A 15,108-nucleotide genomic window follows, 5' to 3' on the forward strand; every position below is an offset into this window, starting at 1 on the left:
GATTTGTTTTGCATTGATTTTTGTTTTACTTTTATGTAGATAGAAAATTCTACTCCCAGTCATCCCTATAGAGTGTTAAAATTAAATCAGAGTTGATCTTGTGAGTCTGAGGCAGAACATTTTCTTATAATGCTTGTCCCAAGAATGATCATTTTTAACTGCTTACTGAGATGGGCTCTTCCCTCTGGGCTTATTTCCTTCTGACATGGGGTCTTGTTTTTAACTTCATTGTCTCCTTCTACTATTATCTCTTTTTAAAATGTAAAAGGTTCTGAAAGTAATATATCACTCATAAAGTATAATTATGATAGTTTTCTTTACATTTCTGACAAGGAAAACTGTTCCCTAAATAGATGTACTTTCTCTTCGACAGATCTTGCAAGAATTTATAAGGGTCAATGTAGATGTGTACATTGTTGGAACCGACGGTAAGTTCTTTTATGTTTATTTTATGTTCTGTCAGTCATGTTAGCTCACTGCCAGTGCTCAAAGTAAGCAGGCTCTCCAGAGGACAGGTATTTTATATGATCACCAGGGGAGAATTTGAGTTTTAAAAATTCCTATGGAAATAGCATCTTTGTGTTTTAGTTGTGTTGATATATCATTAAATGAATTTTACGATTCGAGTGCTCATTTGAGAAGCAGCAAGGAGTGAATATGTTAACTGGTTTTCACCTGCACTTGCTGAAAAAGCTGTCTTATTCTCCATCTCTCTTCTTCGACTCCCTTGCATTCCTAACAACTTGGCTCTCGCCCCACCCTGCTGGTGAAGCCGCCTCTGTCAAGGTTATCAGTGATGTCCGGTGTGCTGAGATTAACCACCTACCGCTCAGCCTCCTCCCACTTGAGCTACTTGAATATTTGGCTTTTCTTTAACATTTGTCTTTTTTTTTTCTTTTGCAATACTAGAGATTGAGCCCAGGGCCTTTGCACTAAGCCACATCCCCAGCCCTTTTAAAAAATTTTTATCAATTTTTACTATTTTGAGATGGGGGTCTCACTAAGTCACAGAGTTACTTACCCTGGCTGGGCTCAAACTTGCAATTCTCCTGTCCCAGTCTCCCCGAGTGCTGGGATTCCAGGTGTGCGCCACCCCATCTGGCTTTCACCATTGTCTTTGAGACCCTCTCCCTCCCTGACTGGTACAACTCCATTCCTTTGACTCATCCCTGACTTCTGATTCTCGGTTTCTGACACTGGATCCTCTCCCACCCCTTAGAGGCAGTATTCCCTTGGCTTCAATCTTAAATTCTACAATTCTCATTCCATGGACTCTTTCTAGTCAGACTCCTACATATCAAACATATGTACATGTTAATGAATCCCCAAACTATACCTTCAGTGCAGACCTTTCTTCTGAGCTGCAGACCCATGTCTTCAACTCTCTGGATGCCCCAGGCCCCTCAGACATATACATCCAAAACTATATGACTCTCACTCCTTAAATTGCTCCTTCTCCTTTCCCATTTGAATCACCCCATCACCACTCACCCCGTTCCCCAAAATAGAAACTCCAGAACCAATTTAATTTCTTCTCTTCTTCCCTCTTCCTCTCATATCAGTTTCTTCCTCTCCGTGTTTATAGCCTTAACCCAGACCCTTGTCCTGTCTCACCCAGGTCCTTGGAAGGCCTTTCTAACTTCATAGTGTCCTTGTCTTGCCCTAGAATGACCTCACATCTCATTTTTCTGGCTAGAAAATTCCTTCAAGAATTTTTTTCAACAATAACTGTGAAAACGTCCTTCCTTCCTCAGGCAGAGCACTGGGTCTTCAAGACTGCTTGCATTTGCAGAATACATGCCCATCACATTATTCTGCAGTTCAGTGTTTGTGTTCCTGCTAGACTGCCATCCCTTCCAGGGCAGGGATTGGTCTTGTTTACTTTCTTCCCTGTCTCTTGCTCTGTTCCTAGGACAGGACAGATAAGTAAAGACTTCCTAGCCCCTATCTCAGGCACTGTTCTGGGTGTGGATACTACAGTGAATGACAAGCCTCCACCCTCAGGAAGTTAACAGTCATTTGGGAAGGCTGCCATGTAATTAGCAAATAAAACCATATTCCAAATAGTGCCATGATGAGCACAGAGGGTAAAAGTGCTGTGACTTCAGACTGGGGGTCAGGGAGGTGCAGTAATTCGATGTGTGAGTGGAGACCAGTGAACTGTGGGAGCAACTTGGACAGCATCTTAAGGAAGAGCATTTTAGGGAGAGGTGACGAGAGATACACAGGTCCCTCAACGGGGCAGGAATTGGTATCTCATCTTTTCTCTACTGGCTCCTATCCCTAAAACCTCAATATGTACTCTAGGATTTTTTTTTTGGTACCGGGGATCGAACTTGGGACCTTGCGCTTTCGAGGCAGGTGCCAGAACCACTGAGCTAAATCCGCAGCCCAGATGTACTCTAGTTTTAAATGTTCTTTGCAATTAAAAATATTCTCTTGATCTCACCAACACCTTAATTTACTAAACAATTTTATCCCTTCCCCTCTCACCACCCTAGATCTTTCTCTGTTTTTGTTTTGTTTTGAAACAAGTTTCCCCTATGTATTCCAGGCTGCCCTGAACTCTCACCTTGTAGCCCAGGCTAGCCTTGAACTCATGATGATCCTCCTGCCTCAGGAGTGCTGAGGTTACTCCAGGCCACTCCAGACCTTTTTGAAAGTGCCTATTCCTGCTGCTTCTGCTACCTGGCAACCCTCTCAGTCAAACTGACATTATTACCTTCCTTCCTGTTCCTTTTCTCTTGGTCACCCTTCTGTTGAAAGCTTGCCTGTGAACAGCCTCGACCACCTCCGTGCTTTTATTCCTTCTCTTCCTCTATCTTTCTCCAAATCCTAGGCACTATAAAATGCTGTCTGCTCAGTCAAGTCTTTCCCCAGTATCCATAGAGAGGAGATTCAGCTTTCATTTACCTTTTGACCCTTTTTATTACTCGGGCAGAACTTTGCATGAGGTTGTATTTGGTTGGATGATCTGTGCAAATGAGTGCTGGTCAGTGCCTACAGGGAGATGTTTTCTGATAAAATCCAGCAGTTCTGGGAAAATGGGCTACAGTAAAGAAACGGCTAAAATAATAGGCCTGGCAATCACAAACCACAAAAGATATCAAGGATCTTAAAGCCTGCTTTCAATTTGGAAAGAATTGCAATTTTAATCAGAAATGCTTGATGTTCCAGTCATGATGTAGGGAGATTAACTCACTAGGCTCCTGTTTAAATAAAAATTGATTTATTTTCTTCTAAGAAGTACTTAAGGTTTTCTCACTTGAAGTCTTTCCTTTTCACATTAGATAATGGCATATGTATGTTTATTAGAGAGTTATCCTTTCATCCCAGAAGATACTGCACCAATGATACATAGGTATTGTTCCACCACAACTCACAGATACTTCACCACGTGTCAATGAAATGCACATTTGCAAATGCAAAATCAAATTACTATGTTCAAGGAAATCTGTGACCAAACAATTACTTCTTCCTCAGTATTATGGTTCTTTTTTCCTCTTCAGATGATTTCATAGAGAAGCTTGCTCGGTGTCAATTTTTTGATGATGAAGTCAAAGACTCAATATTTTTCTTAACAATCCATGACGCTGTTTTGCACATTTTGATGAAGAAAGATTACAGTACTTCAAAGTTTAACCCCAGCCAGGTACCAGCTCATTGATGACATTCACATTTGTAATCATCTGCATTCCTTCAAGTTTCCTTTGTGTTTCGACATTTTAGAAAATTGGTTCCTAATCTGTATTTTCATTCTCTTTTTTTCTCAGCAAAAAGAAACGAAATTTGACTTTACCATAAATACAAATGGAGGATTACGTAATCGGGAATGTCAGGTAAGATTCTTCAACAGGCTTATCTTCGTCCAGACATCACAGTAAAAACAAATTTAAAAGTAGCAAGGCTTCTTCCAGCATATTACAGAGAGCCCTGTACTTGTTTGAGCCTCTGTGCCTCATCCCTAGAAAACTGAAACAGTGCCACCTGATCTCTTAAGGAATTGAGAAAAATAAACATACTAGTAAAAGAAAAAATTCCATTTACAGAGAATTAGTAATGGAGCCGAGAAACTAACACCTCCCTATGTGCAGGTGCATGGGAAATCCCTAGTACATTGTCTAACTCGGCATAAAATTCCTCTCCTTCCTTACTAGAATGAGCTGACAGTTAATCATTTAACTGGATAGATTCATTTCATTCTAGAACACTCATTTCTAGCACATTCAGTCCTTTAAGACAATGTCTGTCATTTGGGAAAAGCAGAATCTCAAATTAAAATAGGTTTCTGTTGTAGGGGAGGTAAATGATAGGTGCACACATTCATTATTTCAATCCTTATGAAAATATACAAAGAAGATCTCTTCATATCGTAAACGAAGAATAGCAAAGGGGAACGTAGATTAGAAACAAAGAACCAGCCAGGCATGGTAGCACTTGCATGTAATCCTAGCGCCATGGGAGGCAGAAGCAGGAAGGTTGCAAATTTGAGGTCAGCCTGGGCAACATAGTAACTTAGCAAGTCCTTGTCTCGAAATATAAATGAATGAATAGGCTGGGAATGTACCTCAGTGCAAGGGTCTTGGTTTCAATTCCCAGTACCATAAAAAAGAAGAGAAGGAAAGAAAGAGGAAGGGAGGGAGGGAGGGAAGAAAATGAGAGGGGAGGGGAGGGGAGAGGGGAGGCAGCCAGGCAAGCAGGCAGGCAGGCAAGCAGACCATAAGATAACCCTGGACCAAAGAGTGATATCACGTACCAAAGGTCAAATGAAAAGGTCATTTCAGGACCCAGGATTTAGCTCAGTGGTTCCACCGCCTGCCCCGCAAGCACAAGGACCCAAGTTCGATCCCCGGTACCTCCCCCCCCCCCCAAAAAAGAAAGAAAAGGTCATTTCAGAAAGTTAGATAGGCCTGAGAAATACTGATATTGCTTCTCAGCACCGGCTTCCAGAGAAACCCAAATTCAGCACCTTGCCTGTGTACCCTGTTAAAAAAAAGGTTCATACCAGAAACTCTCTCCCCAGCACGTGGATTTAGAATTGTCACTGAGTACTAGGGAATAAAGCAAAAGAACAGCGGTTAAATCTGATGTCTGATCCAAACTTTAGAACCAAGACTGACAGAATGTAGCCAGCACCATACCAAAACTTAGCTTCTTCATCTTGAAAAAAAGAACCATTTAACACCAGCTCCTAGCTTTGCTAAGAGAAAGATAAGTCCACAGTTGTGAACAGACTACAGTAGTGCCTGGAAGGAAAAGCCAGATGTGCCCAGTCAGCTCATGTGGCCCCTTGGAACTTGAGTGAACCCTGAGAGGTATGTGAAGAAACATATTGCTGCAAAACACTGGCTTTTATCTTGGTTAAGTCTGTAAAACACACACACACACACACACACACACACACACACACACATTAAACATGATAACTCATGGATCTGTCCTAAGTAGCAATGGAAAAAGTCTTATTAAAATTCAAGACAAAAGACTTATTGATGACTGGTAAATTCTGTCTCCTAGGATATGATTATTGAAAGGGGCATAACCTTTTTAAACAAGAAATTTCTGTCTTCTTCCAGGTACCAATTGAAACGAAATTCTAATAAAAATATAATTCAGAGGGATCCTCATCTGTCACGTGAAAAACAACTTTATACCCAGAAAGTTATTGATAAGGTCATACGTTGTATTAAGCATTTTTTGTTTGTTTGTTTTTGAGGGGTTTTTTTGGTACCGGGGATTGAACTCAGATCCTCGCACTTGCGCAGCAGGCGGTGAAACCACTGAGCTAAATCCCCGGCTCAATGAAGAATAGTTTTACTTAACAGAATTATGTTTCAAACTTTGGAATGAGATTGTTCTAACATGGTATATTTATCACATATCTAGTATGAAATTATGTAAATATTTTTAATTTTATACCTTGTAGATTTATGAAAAAAGAAAATTATTTTGTTTATATGTATTTTTGTAGCACAGATTTCCATCCAAGTCACGACTTACATGCATAATGCTTTGTATTATCCACAGCTTTGAATCTCATAATTTATACAGGTCATGCTAATATATCTCCATTTTTTAAAAAATTCAGTTGTACAGCATATGTGTCTCCTTTTATTAAAATTGTTGTTAACTTTCTGAAATATATGCTGTGGGTCCCTTTTATGGTGGTCTGATTGGAAAATTGCTATATGAGAACCTAACAAAGTTCTTGCAATGAGACATCTTTGTCCAGACTATGATTATTACTCCAGCTTGTTAAAGCATCTGACTTTCCATCCAGATTTAGACACAATCCTTTAAATCCCGTGTCTATAACCATAACTACTTTTTGAAGCAACTCCTCATTTTCTCCCTTTTGATATGAAAATTGCATAAGAAAGGTAAAAATTAAGAGGGTAACTTGTCATGGGTAGCCAATTCTTCCTGGTCTCAACGGGAGGAAAGAAAACATGGTAGGGAAAAGAATGACACTTTTTTTCACTTTTGGTCATTGTTTTTAACTCACAGGAAGAATAAAGACTCTCGAGCTCCATTTTGCACTTAGGTTCCTCTTTTTCACTGTCATATTTTTGGTTCAGATTTGTATTTATTCATGTAACAATTAGAAATTAAGCATCGGCACCATCAGAAAAAGATTCAACCCCTTCTATTAAACATCAAATCAGTTTGTCAATGGGAAATCTGTGCCAGTTGTTTTAGACTTACTCTAAACATTTATTGTCAAAGTGCCCTTTCATCCTTTGTGAACAGTGTCTTTACCGAGAGGGTTTGTCTACTGGATTAAGCCCAAATACAGAAAGGTATAATAAAGGTTATTTATATAGTCGATCTTAATTAAAAACTAGAATATCAGTACACTTTACACAGTCTTTCAACCTGAGTCACAGAAACTTTATAGAGTCTTGTGCACACTGTGGATTTTAGGGGGCAAAATACAACATAAACATTTCTCAGGGGGCTGGGGATTTAGCTCATTGGTTCCGGCACCTGCCTTGCAAGCGCAAGGTCCCAAGTTCGATCCCCGGTACCAAAAAAAACCACATTTCTTAGGATGCCCAGTAAATTTCAGGGTAAGAACTTTTCCTTCATAGAAGGCATAGAGTAGAAATTGAAAATCAGAGCCTATTTAAGTGTTTATTTGGCTTAGGAGTGGGGCAAAAGCTTCATAGAGGATTGTTGCTTTGTCTCCGTCTTATCAGGCAAAGATGCCCTGTAGATTCTGACCAAACAAAATCACAGGGAAGAGGCACAAGCACTCCAGTTCTTCCTTAACATCTTAGAGATGCACTTCTACCTTTATCCTTAAGTGTTTCTTTTCTCCAAGGCCTCTAAGGTGGCTATGTATTGAGTAATAGGGGCCTCAGAGCAAATTCTGAAAATTAAGTAGTACAGAATTCTGATCTCTGATTTAGAAAGAGGTTAAAAACCATAAAACATATCAACTTATATAAGCCAGGGCAAGATAAAAGGGAGAGGAAGAAGCTAGGAGACTGAATAACCTGGGAAAGGCAAATACATTAGATAAAAATTTGAAGCTTATATATATTGAGCAGTTTAAATTAAAAATCATTTTATAATTAAGCTCTTAAAAAGAAAAGAATTAAGCTTGTTATATATGTTGTGGTTTAGATCTAAAATGTCCTCAGAAGCCTCATGTGTTTGTCAGGTGACTGTATCTTGGGGGCGCCATAGTCCTCAGTGGATTGTCCCTTGATGAGTTCATAGCTGAATGTGCTGCTAGGAGGCGGGGCCAGGTTGAAGGTGGTCACCGATGTGTTACCTGGAAGGGTGTATTCTTGTCCCCAGCTCCTCCTCTCTCTGCTTCCTGGCTGCCACCTTTCCTCCACTCAGCCCTTCGGCCATGCTGTTTCTGCCTTGGAACCAGCCAACCCTGGACTGAAACTGTGAGCCCAAATAAACCTCTCCTCCTGCAAATTTTGAGTGTCAAATTTTTGTCCCTGCATCAAGAAAAGTGACTAATACAATTATACATGCTCCTGCCTAACATATTAACTTACTACTTCAAAATGTAAATAAAATGTTTAAAATGCGAGCTGGACTCAATCCTACATGAACCGCAATAGAGAAGAGGGATAATTAGTTCACTGTTTGGCATCTCCAGCAGGATTTCATCATGTAGACTCTCATCTGCTGACCAGCTCCCTTAATGTGCCCTACCAGCATCCTTCCCGCCTCCACGAATGACAACTCCATTTTTCAAACTACTTTGAAAAAAAAAACTGTCCAGAAATTGTATTAACTATAATATAAAAACATCTCAAAATGGCCCTCATAATGTAGGTGCTATGATTACCCCCACTTTTTAGGAAAGTAAAGTAAAACTGGCTCACAGAGGACCAATAATTAGTCTAAGTAACATAGTTGGAGAAATCTGTGTAGAAAATCTGACTCCAGGGCTGGAGATTTAGCTCAGTAGTTTTGCTGCCTGCTGCGCAAGCACAAGGACCCAAGTTCGATCCCCGGTACCAAAAAAAAAAAGAAAGAAAAGAAAATCTAACTCCAGAAGCAAGGATTTGAATCATTAAGAAACATTACTTCTCAAAAGAAATTAAAACCCATATAAAAACTGGCCTATTAAAAGGCAAGACTCAAATCAGGAATAATATAAATTTCTTCCAAAGTGACTAATATGGAAAAGTATAATCAGAAAATATTAAATATAACCATAAAAGCTATTAGAAAATATATTACTTATCTTCAGAATTAAATACATTTAATACTTCTCAATATGACTTTGCATGTATATTTTGGTAACTGTTTTTTATTTGCACCCTGGTAACATATTTTTAATAGTACACATTGTTTTCCTTGCCATTATACCTTGAAAAAATATGTAAGAAAAAATTTTGAGGAAAATTTAGGGATGACTAGGAAGGGCAATTCCTAGATGAGTTAGAATGTGAGCTCCTAGGAGATGGTGAGTGGGAAGAGTCAGGGCAATAGAGGGAAAACTATTCCAAGGAGAGACTGAGAGGAAGAATTCTGGGACCGATAAACAAAGGATGGAAAATCCCAAACAGCAAAGAAAAGGAGAAAGGCAACTCAGAGGGAAGTAGAAGGCAACTGGCAACTTCAACTCAGGCTCTCTGGCCTGGGCAGGTGGGGAACCCAACACTGCAAGCATAAGATATGCTGGAGAGTACAGATAACCCTGACGACAACAGCAGTCCAGCCCCACACCAGTCCTAACTGCAGGACAAACCCCATGGTTCTTACCAGCTTTCTATCCACTTTGTGGATGTGGTCTGAAAGAGACAAGCACACTTTAGAGATTCATTACTGTACATGGTTTAGCAAGCACTTTGAGTGCCATAACCCAGGGTCCATCCTGAGAAGGCTCCTGTTGTTAGAAACTAAACTTCCCTGGGTATCAGAAAACACAGAACAATCATAATCCAGGGGCCACAGGGCCACCCCCTTGCAGGACTGGGTGGGAGGTGGCCTCATGAGGAAGTTGTGGATAGAGGAAGTGTTTCACAATTGCCCTGACAGGTTTGAGCAGTGGAGAGCAAGCTGGGACTGGGCAGGCACTGGAGGGCTGTGGTCCATAGTCCTGATCTCTGTGAGGAAGAATGAGACTAGTCACATGTTGGCTTCACCTGGGGCCAGGTCTGAGGGTGATAAGATCAATTCATTTGGCTCTGTGGCACCCCTCCAGTGCAGAATGCAATGGTTTGATTGTTTCCAGGGACACAACACAGCTTGGACATATGTCATGCCCCTCAGTACACACACAAAAAGGCTTGAGAGAGCACAGTCCTGGTGTGGTCAACACACCACTAATCTACCCAACAAGAAATGCCAGGTGGAGCTGAGAGGAACCACAACTGGTTTCTGCTGCAGCCTACTCCCCCTCCATACCTGGTGGATTCCAACATTAGATGCCCTGGAAACAAAGAGTCTCCAGCCCAACCACTTTAGCTGGGAGGAATTTTTGATTTTGTTGTTTCTCATTACTGTTTTTCTTTCTTTCCTTTATTCTTTAATTGGATTTTTTCCCTTCTTCCCAATTTTTCCCTTTTAAAAATTTTATTTTCCTTTCCCTTTCCCTCTTTTACTTTCCTTGTTCATGTTCTTTATATAAAATTTAATAATTTTTAGCTTTTAATTGTATTCTATATTATTCTTTTTCTATTGTTATTGGTGCTGCAGTTGTTTTTACTATATTTCTATACCCAGTTTGTTTTTATGTTGTGGTTTTCATCTTTCTATTTGGTGATAGTGATGGTAAGGTGGGTGCTTTGCCACTGAGCTACATACAACCCAGCCCAATGAAATTGCATTTATTCTAGCCACAACCTAGGGCTGCTTGAACCCTGAAAGATACTTCAACTTACAGAACAGGGGTGAGAACATCTCCAACTAACAACATGGTCCCCTGTAGTCACACCTCGGGGGAGCTGACACCGTGTACCTGGACAGTCTTACTCCCTCAGCAACAGCAGAGAGAACTAACACAAGTGTTGCATACACTGCACCTATGAGGGATCTCAGCATAGGCCACTTCCATACCTTTCAGACCATGCACTACTGACAGAACTGGAGGAATAACCACAGAGAGTGTACCCCATATACTACGTACACTGTCTATAGTGCACCTATCTGAACTACCAGAGGAACTCCCTCTTGCAAGACCTACAGAAAGCATGATCCCTTCAAGCCCCAACACAATACACATTGTTTCAAAACCCACTTGGCACAGTCAAAAAACCCACAGGGAAGCTAATTTATAAAATTTATCTCAAATTAATTTCAACATTACAAAACAAACCAATATCCCACAGCACATCATCAAGAGAAGGCTGCTCACTAAAATCCTAACACAAATGTTTCTGAAAGAGATATCCCTCCTAACACATACACAAATCTCAACATAGAAAAAAAGAAATATGAAAAAAACAAAGCAACATGACACTCCTAAAACTTCATAATACTCCAGTAACTGATTGTAGTCATATCAAAGTGGAAGAAATGCTTGCAAAACACTTCAAAAGAATGATCAATGAATTCAAAGAAGATACAAATAAACAGATGAATAAATTAAGAAAGACAATGCAGGATATGAAAGAGCAATTCAATAAAGAGACAGATTTTTTAAAAGAACAAAGAAGAAATCATGAAAATTAAAAGCTCAATAAGTAAAAAAACAAAACAACAACAACAAAACTTCAGTTGAAAGACTCACCAATAGACTGGAACAAGTGGGAAAAAAGGGTACATGGCTTGAAGACAATGTTGATGAATTATCACATTCAGACAGTGAAGGAAAAACATTGGAATAAATAGTACACAAAATCTAAAAGACACCAGTAAAGAGATGAAACATGTATAATTAGAATAAATGAAGGAGTTGAACTGCAGGCTAAAAGTATAGAAAACTTATTCAATGAAATAATAGTTTAAAATTTTCTAAATCTTGGGAAAGAAATGGATATACAAGAACAGGAGGCACTTAGAACCCCAAATAGACATGACCAGAAAAAAATCTCTCCCCAACATACTGCCAAAAGTACACTGCCAAAAAAGTAAACTGCCAAAAGTACACAACAAAGAAAGAATATTGCAAACTTCAATGAAGTAACTTATAAAGGTAAATCCATCAGAATAACAGATTTCTCAGCAGAAACTCTAAAGGCAAGAAGGGCATGGAATGATATATTTCAATCCCTGAAAGAAGGTAATTGCCAACCTAGATTACTATATCCAGCAGTTATCCTTCAGAATCAAAGGAAAAATAAAGACCTTCCAAGATAAGCATAAGCTAAGGAATTCATGGCTACTGAAACACAAAATTACAGAAGATACTTAGAAGGATCCTTCACCTAGAAGAGTAGATAAATGACAATTAGGAAAGAATCAAACACAATTCAGTAAATCATCAAACCCTAAGATAGGTAAGGAAGAAAGAAGTGATGTACTCAAAACAACCAGAAAAAAAAAAAATGACAGGAACTAGAACATACCTTTCAATAATAACCATGAATGTAAATAGTTTAAATTCTCTAATCAGACTGGCTGATTAGATTACAAACAAAGCCCAACAATCTGCTGCATCCCAGAAACTCACCTCATTGACAAAAACATACACTGAAGAAATCAGGAGGAAATTAGAAATTCCTAGAATCAAATAAAAATGGAAATATACTAGAACCAGTGGGATACAATAAAAGCAGTACTAACAGAGAAATTTATGGCTATGAGGAAAACACTTCAAGATACTGACACAGGCAACATATTCCTGAATAGTAAAACAGCTCAGGAAAAAAAACCAACAACTGACAAGTGAGATTTAATTAACAAAATGACATTACAAAATGGGAGAAAAGTTTTGCCAGCTATTCTGACAGATTAATATCCAGAATAAATAAAGAACTAAAAAAATTGCAAAAAGAACAAGTAGTCCAATCAATAAATGGGCAAATGATCTGAACAGACACTTTTCAAAATAATAAATACATGAAAAAGAATCTTTAGCTATCAGGGAAATGCAAATCAGAGCTTCACTGAGATTTCATCTCACCTCAGTCAGATTGTCTATTATCAACAAAACAAAAACTAAATGCTGGTGAGGACAGGGGTGGGGAAGAATCCTATACACCACTGAAGGGAATGCAAATTAGTATATCCACCATGAAAAATAAATATGGAGGTTTCTCAAAAAACTAAAACTAGGGCTAGGGATTTCACTCAGTGGCGCCGCACCGGCTTCTCAAGCACAAGGTCCTGAGTTTGATCCCCGGTACTGAGAGAAAAAAACCTAAAACTAGAACTAGTATGATCCAGCTATTCCACTCCTGCATATATACCTAAAGAAAATGAAGTCAGCATATAAAAGAGATACCTGGATACCATATTTATTGTGGCACTATTCACAATAACTAAGTTATGAGATGAGCCTAGGTGCCTGTCAACAGACAAATGGATAAAGAAAATATGGGATACACAACAGATTATTCAACCACAAAGAATCATGTGATTTGAAGGAAAGTGGAGGGAACTGGAGGGCATCATGGTAAGCAAACATAAGCCAAACACAGAAAGACAGGCATGACGTTATTTTCTGTCCTAAGTGAAAACTTTAATGAGCTGAAAGTAGAAGAGGGACTATTAGGGAAGGAGACCAGGGTGAAGGAAGAAAGAGGGTAGGTGAAGAGACAGTATTAGAGGGTAGATATGATCAAAGCACAATATATGTATGGAAATGTCACAGTTAAACCCATTAATCTGTACAATTAATATGCTTTAATAACTGCAATTTTTAAAAATGGGAGAAAAAACAATGTGCTCCACAAGGGTAAGGATCATACTTATGTTGTTCATTACATCCCCACACCTAACATAATTTTCTGTGTGTGCATGTGTCTATCCTTCCACACATCACCTACTTAATACTTCAATGCTACCACTATGATCTCATATAATTAAAACCTTTCTGACTTCTCTTCCACCTTTGCCTCCAACACAAATAAAGAATGAATCCTTTTGCAGAGCCAGGCAAAATTTCTACCCTTTGTTCAGAATGTCACAAATGGCTTCCCATGTCTACGAGAGTAACGTCAACGATCTTATGATGCCTAGATCTGATTTCCCTGTTCCAATTCCTTACTTTTATTGTGTGTGTCCAGTGGTGGTAGTGGTGGTGCCAGTGATCAAACTCAAGGCTCCAAGCATGCTTGTCAAGGGCTCTACCACTAAGCTAAGCCAGCCTCCAATTCTTGTCACCTCATTTCACCCATCTGCTAATCCTCAAATATGCAGCCCCACCTAAGGCCTTTATAGGCCATGAATTTTGCTTAGAAAGCACTGCTTAATGTTGGTGGTTTTTACCTACTTGATATTCTTGCTCAAATGTACCCCTCCCATTTACAATCACAAACTACTACTACCCACATTATCCCTTCTCTCATTTCCATAGGATTTTATCACACTTGCAAACATGGCATAGAATCATTCAGGGATTGTCTCTAGTCTGTGTATTCTAAGTAAGTGCTTAGCACTGTGACTAGAACCCAATTATTTTGAATGAATAAACCTTTATATTCTAGATGATAGCTCAGACTCTAATGAATATAGGTCATGAAATACATTTAGTATGGATTAGGATGCTTATTATGGCACAGAACCTACTGAGTTGTCAGATTTGTAACTAAAACAGATACACAGATCAAAGTTGTGAGGAAGCTCATTGGGATGGTGGCTGAAGAAATCTTAACCTTTATTTGTAATATTACATTTTTTTCCACAAGACTTCATACTTGGGTAACTGAAAATGAGTACAAATTTAAAAAGAAAAGATTCTGAAAGTACCCAGAAGCAAAACAAAAGGGAACATTTTTCTATCTGAAGACAAACAATTTTAAAGGCAGAATAGAAAATGGGCTTAAATGCAATATGAAGGTTAGTATTGACAACAGTGCACAAAAGAGAATTAGGATATTGTCACAGAATAACATTTTAGAATGAATGATTCTGCAAAAAGATGGTCCTGTATGAGAAATGAACCCACGGCTTAGTGTTCATGTCAAATTCCTGCTTCTATAATGTGTAAAAACCCATAATTTTTAAAGATAGATGGGAAAAATTTAGCAATAAAATATTAAGCATTTTACCCTAAAGCACTTTTTCTCATGATGATAAACTGAGGGGCCATGAATCAAAACAGGTGTTTAAATAGCCAAATCAGAATCCAGGTGCAGTGGCACACACCTGAAATCCTAGCACCCAGGAGTCTGAGGCAGGAGGGTCACTGCAAATTCAAGGCCAGTGAAACCCTGTCTCAACCCCCCCCCCAAAAAAAAACCAAATCAGTTTTTATTAGTAGCATTACCATGTATTTTTGCGTGGCTTAACCCAAATTCCTCTTTAGGGATGAGGATATCCAATATTGTATTAGATTGTACAGTTATTGTAACAATTCTGCTTGATTTCTAAGCCATATTTTAACAAACTGGTTACAAATCAGTAAATAAAAATAAGTTAATTTTAATCAAGATAAAGTGTGGATATGATTATGTTACTTCAATCTACACTTAACATCAATCTACAATAATCTGATGGGTAATCTGAGAAGTGTTTTTGCTTTAGATA

The 15,108-nt window shown here is 38.8% G+C and overlaps 1 protein-coding gene across 2 annotated transcripts in view; it reads left to right on the forward strand.

Annotated features, from left to right (window-relative positions):
* Slc26a3 (solute carrier family 26 member 3) overlaps positions 1 to 8,488 on the forward strand; it is a 35,477-nt gene extending 26,989 nt beyond the window's left edge. The window contains exons 18-21 of one of the 2 annotated variants that reach the window (XM_087206720.1): positions 374 to 428; positions 3,510 to 3,652; positions 3,774 to 3,839; positions 5,577 to 8,488. In XM_087206720.1, the coding sequence (XP_087062846.1) occupies positions 374 to 428; positions 3,510 to 3,652; positions 3,774 to 3,839; positions 5,577 to 5,600 (288 nt within the window). In that variant the 3' untranslated portion in view covers positions 5,601 to 8,488. The remainder of the gene's footprint in view (positions 1 to 373; positions 429 to 3,509; positions 3,653 to 3,773; positions 3,840 to 5,576) is intronic. The other variant, XM_004839652.3, reaches the window with a different exon arrangement.
* The last annotated feature ends 6,620 nt before the right edge of the window (positions 8,489 to 15,108 follow it).

Source organism: Heterocephalus glaber, unplaced genomic scaffold, assembly GCF_053883595.1.
Source record: "Heterocephalus glaber isolate CG9 unplaced genomic scaffold, H.glaber_assembly_v1.0 deba00000676, whole genome shotgun sequence".
In the NCBI taxonomy this organism is placed as follows: domain Eukaryota; kingdom Metazoa; phylum Chordata; class Mammalia; order Rodentia; family Bathyergidae; genus Heterocephalus; species Heterocephalus glaber.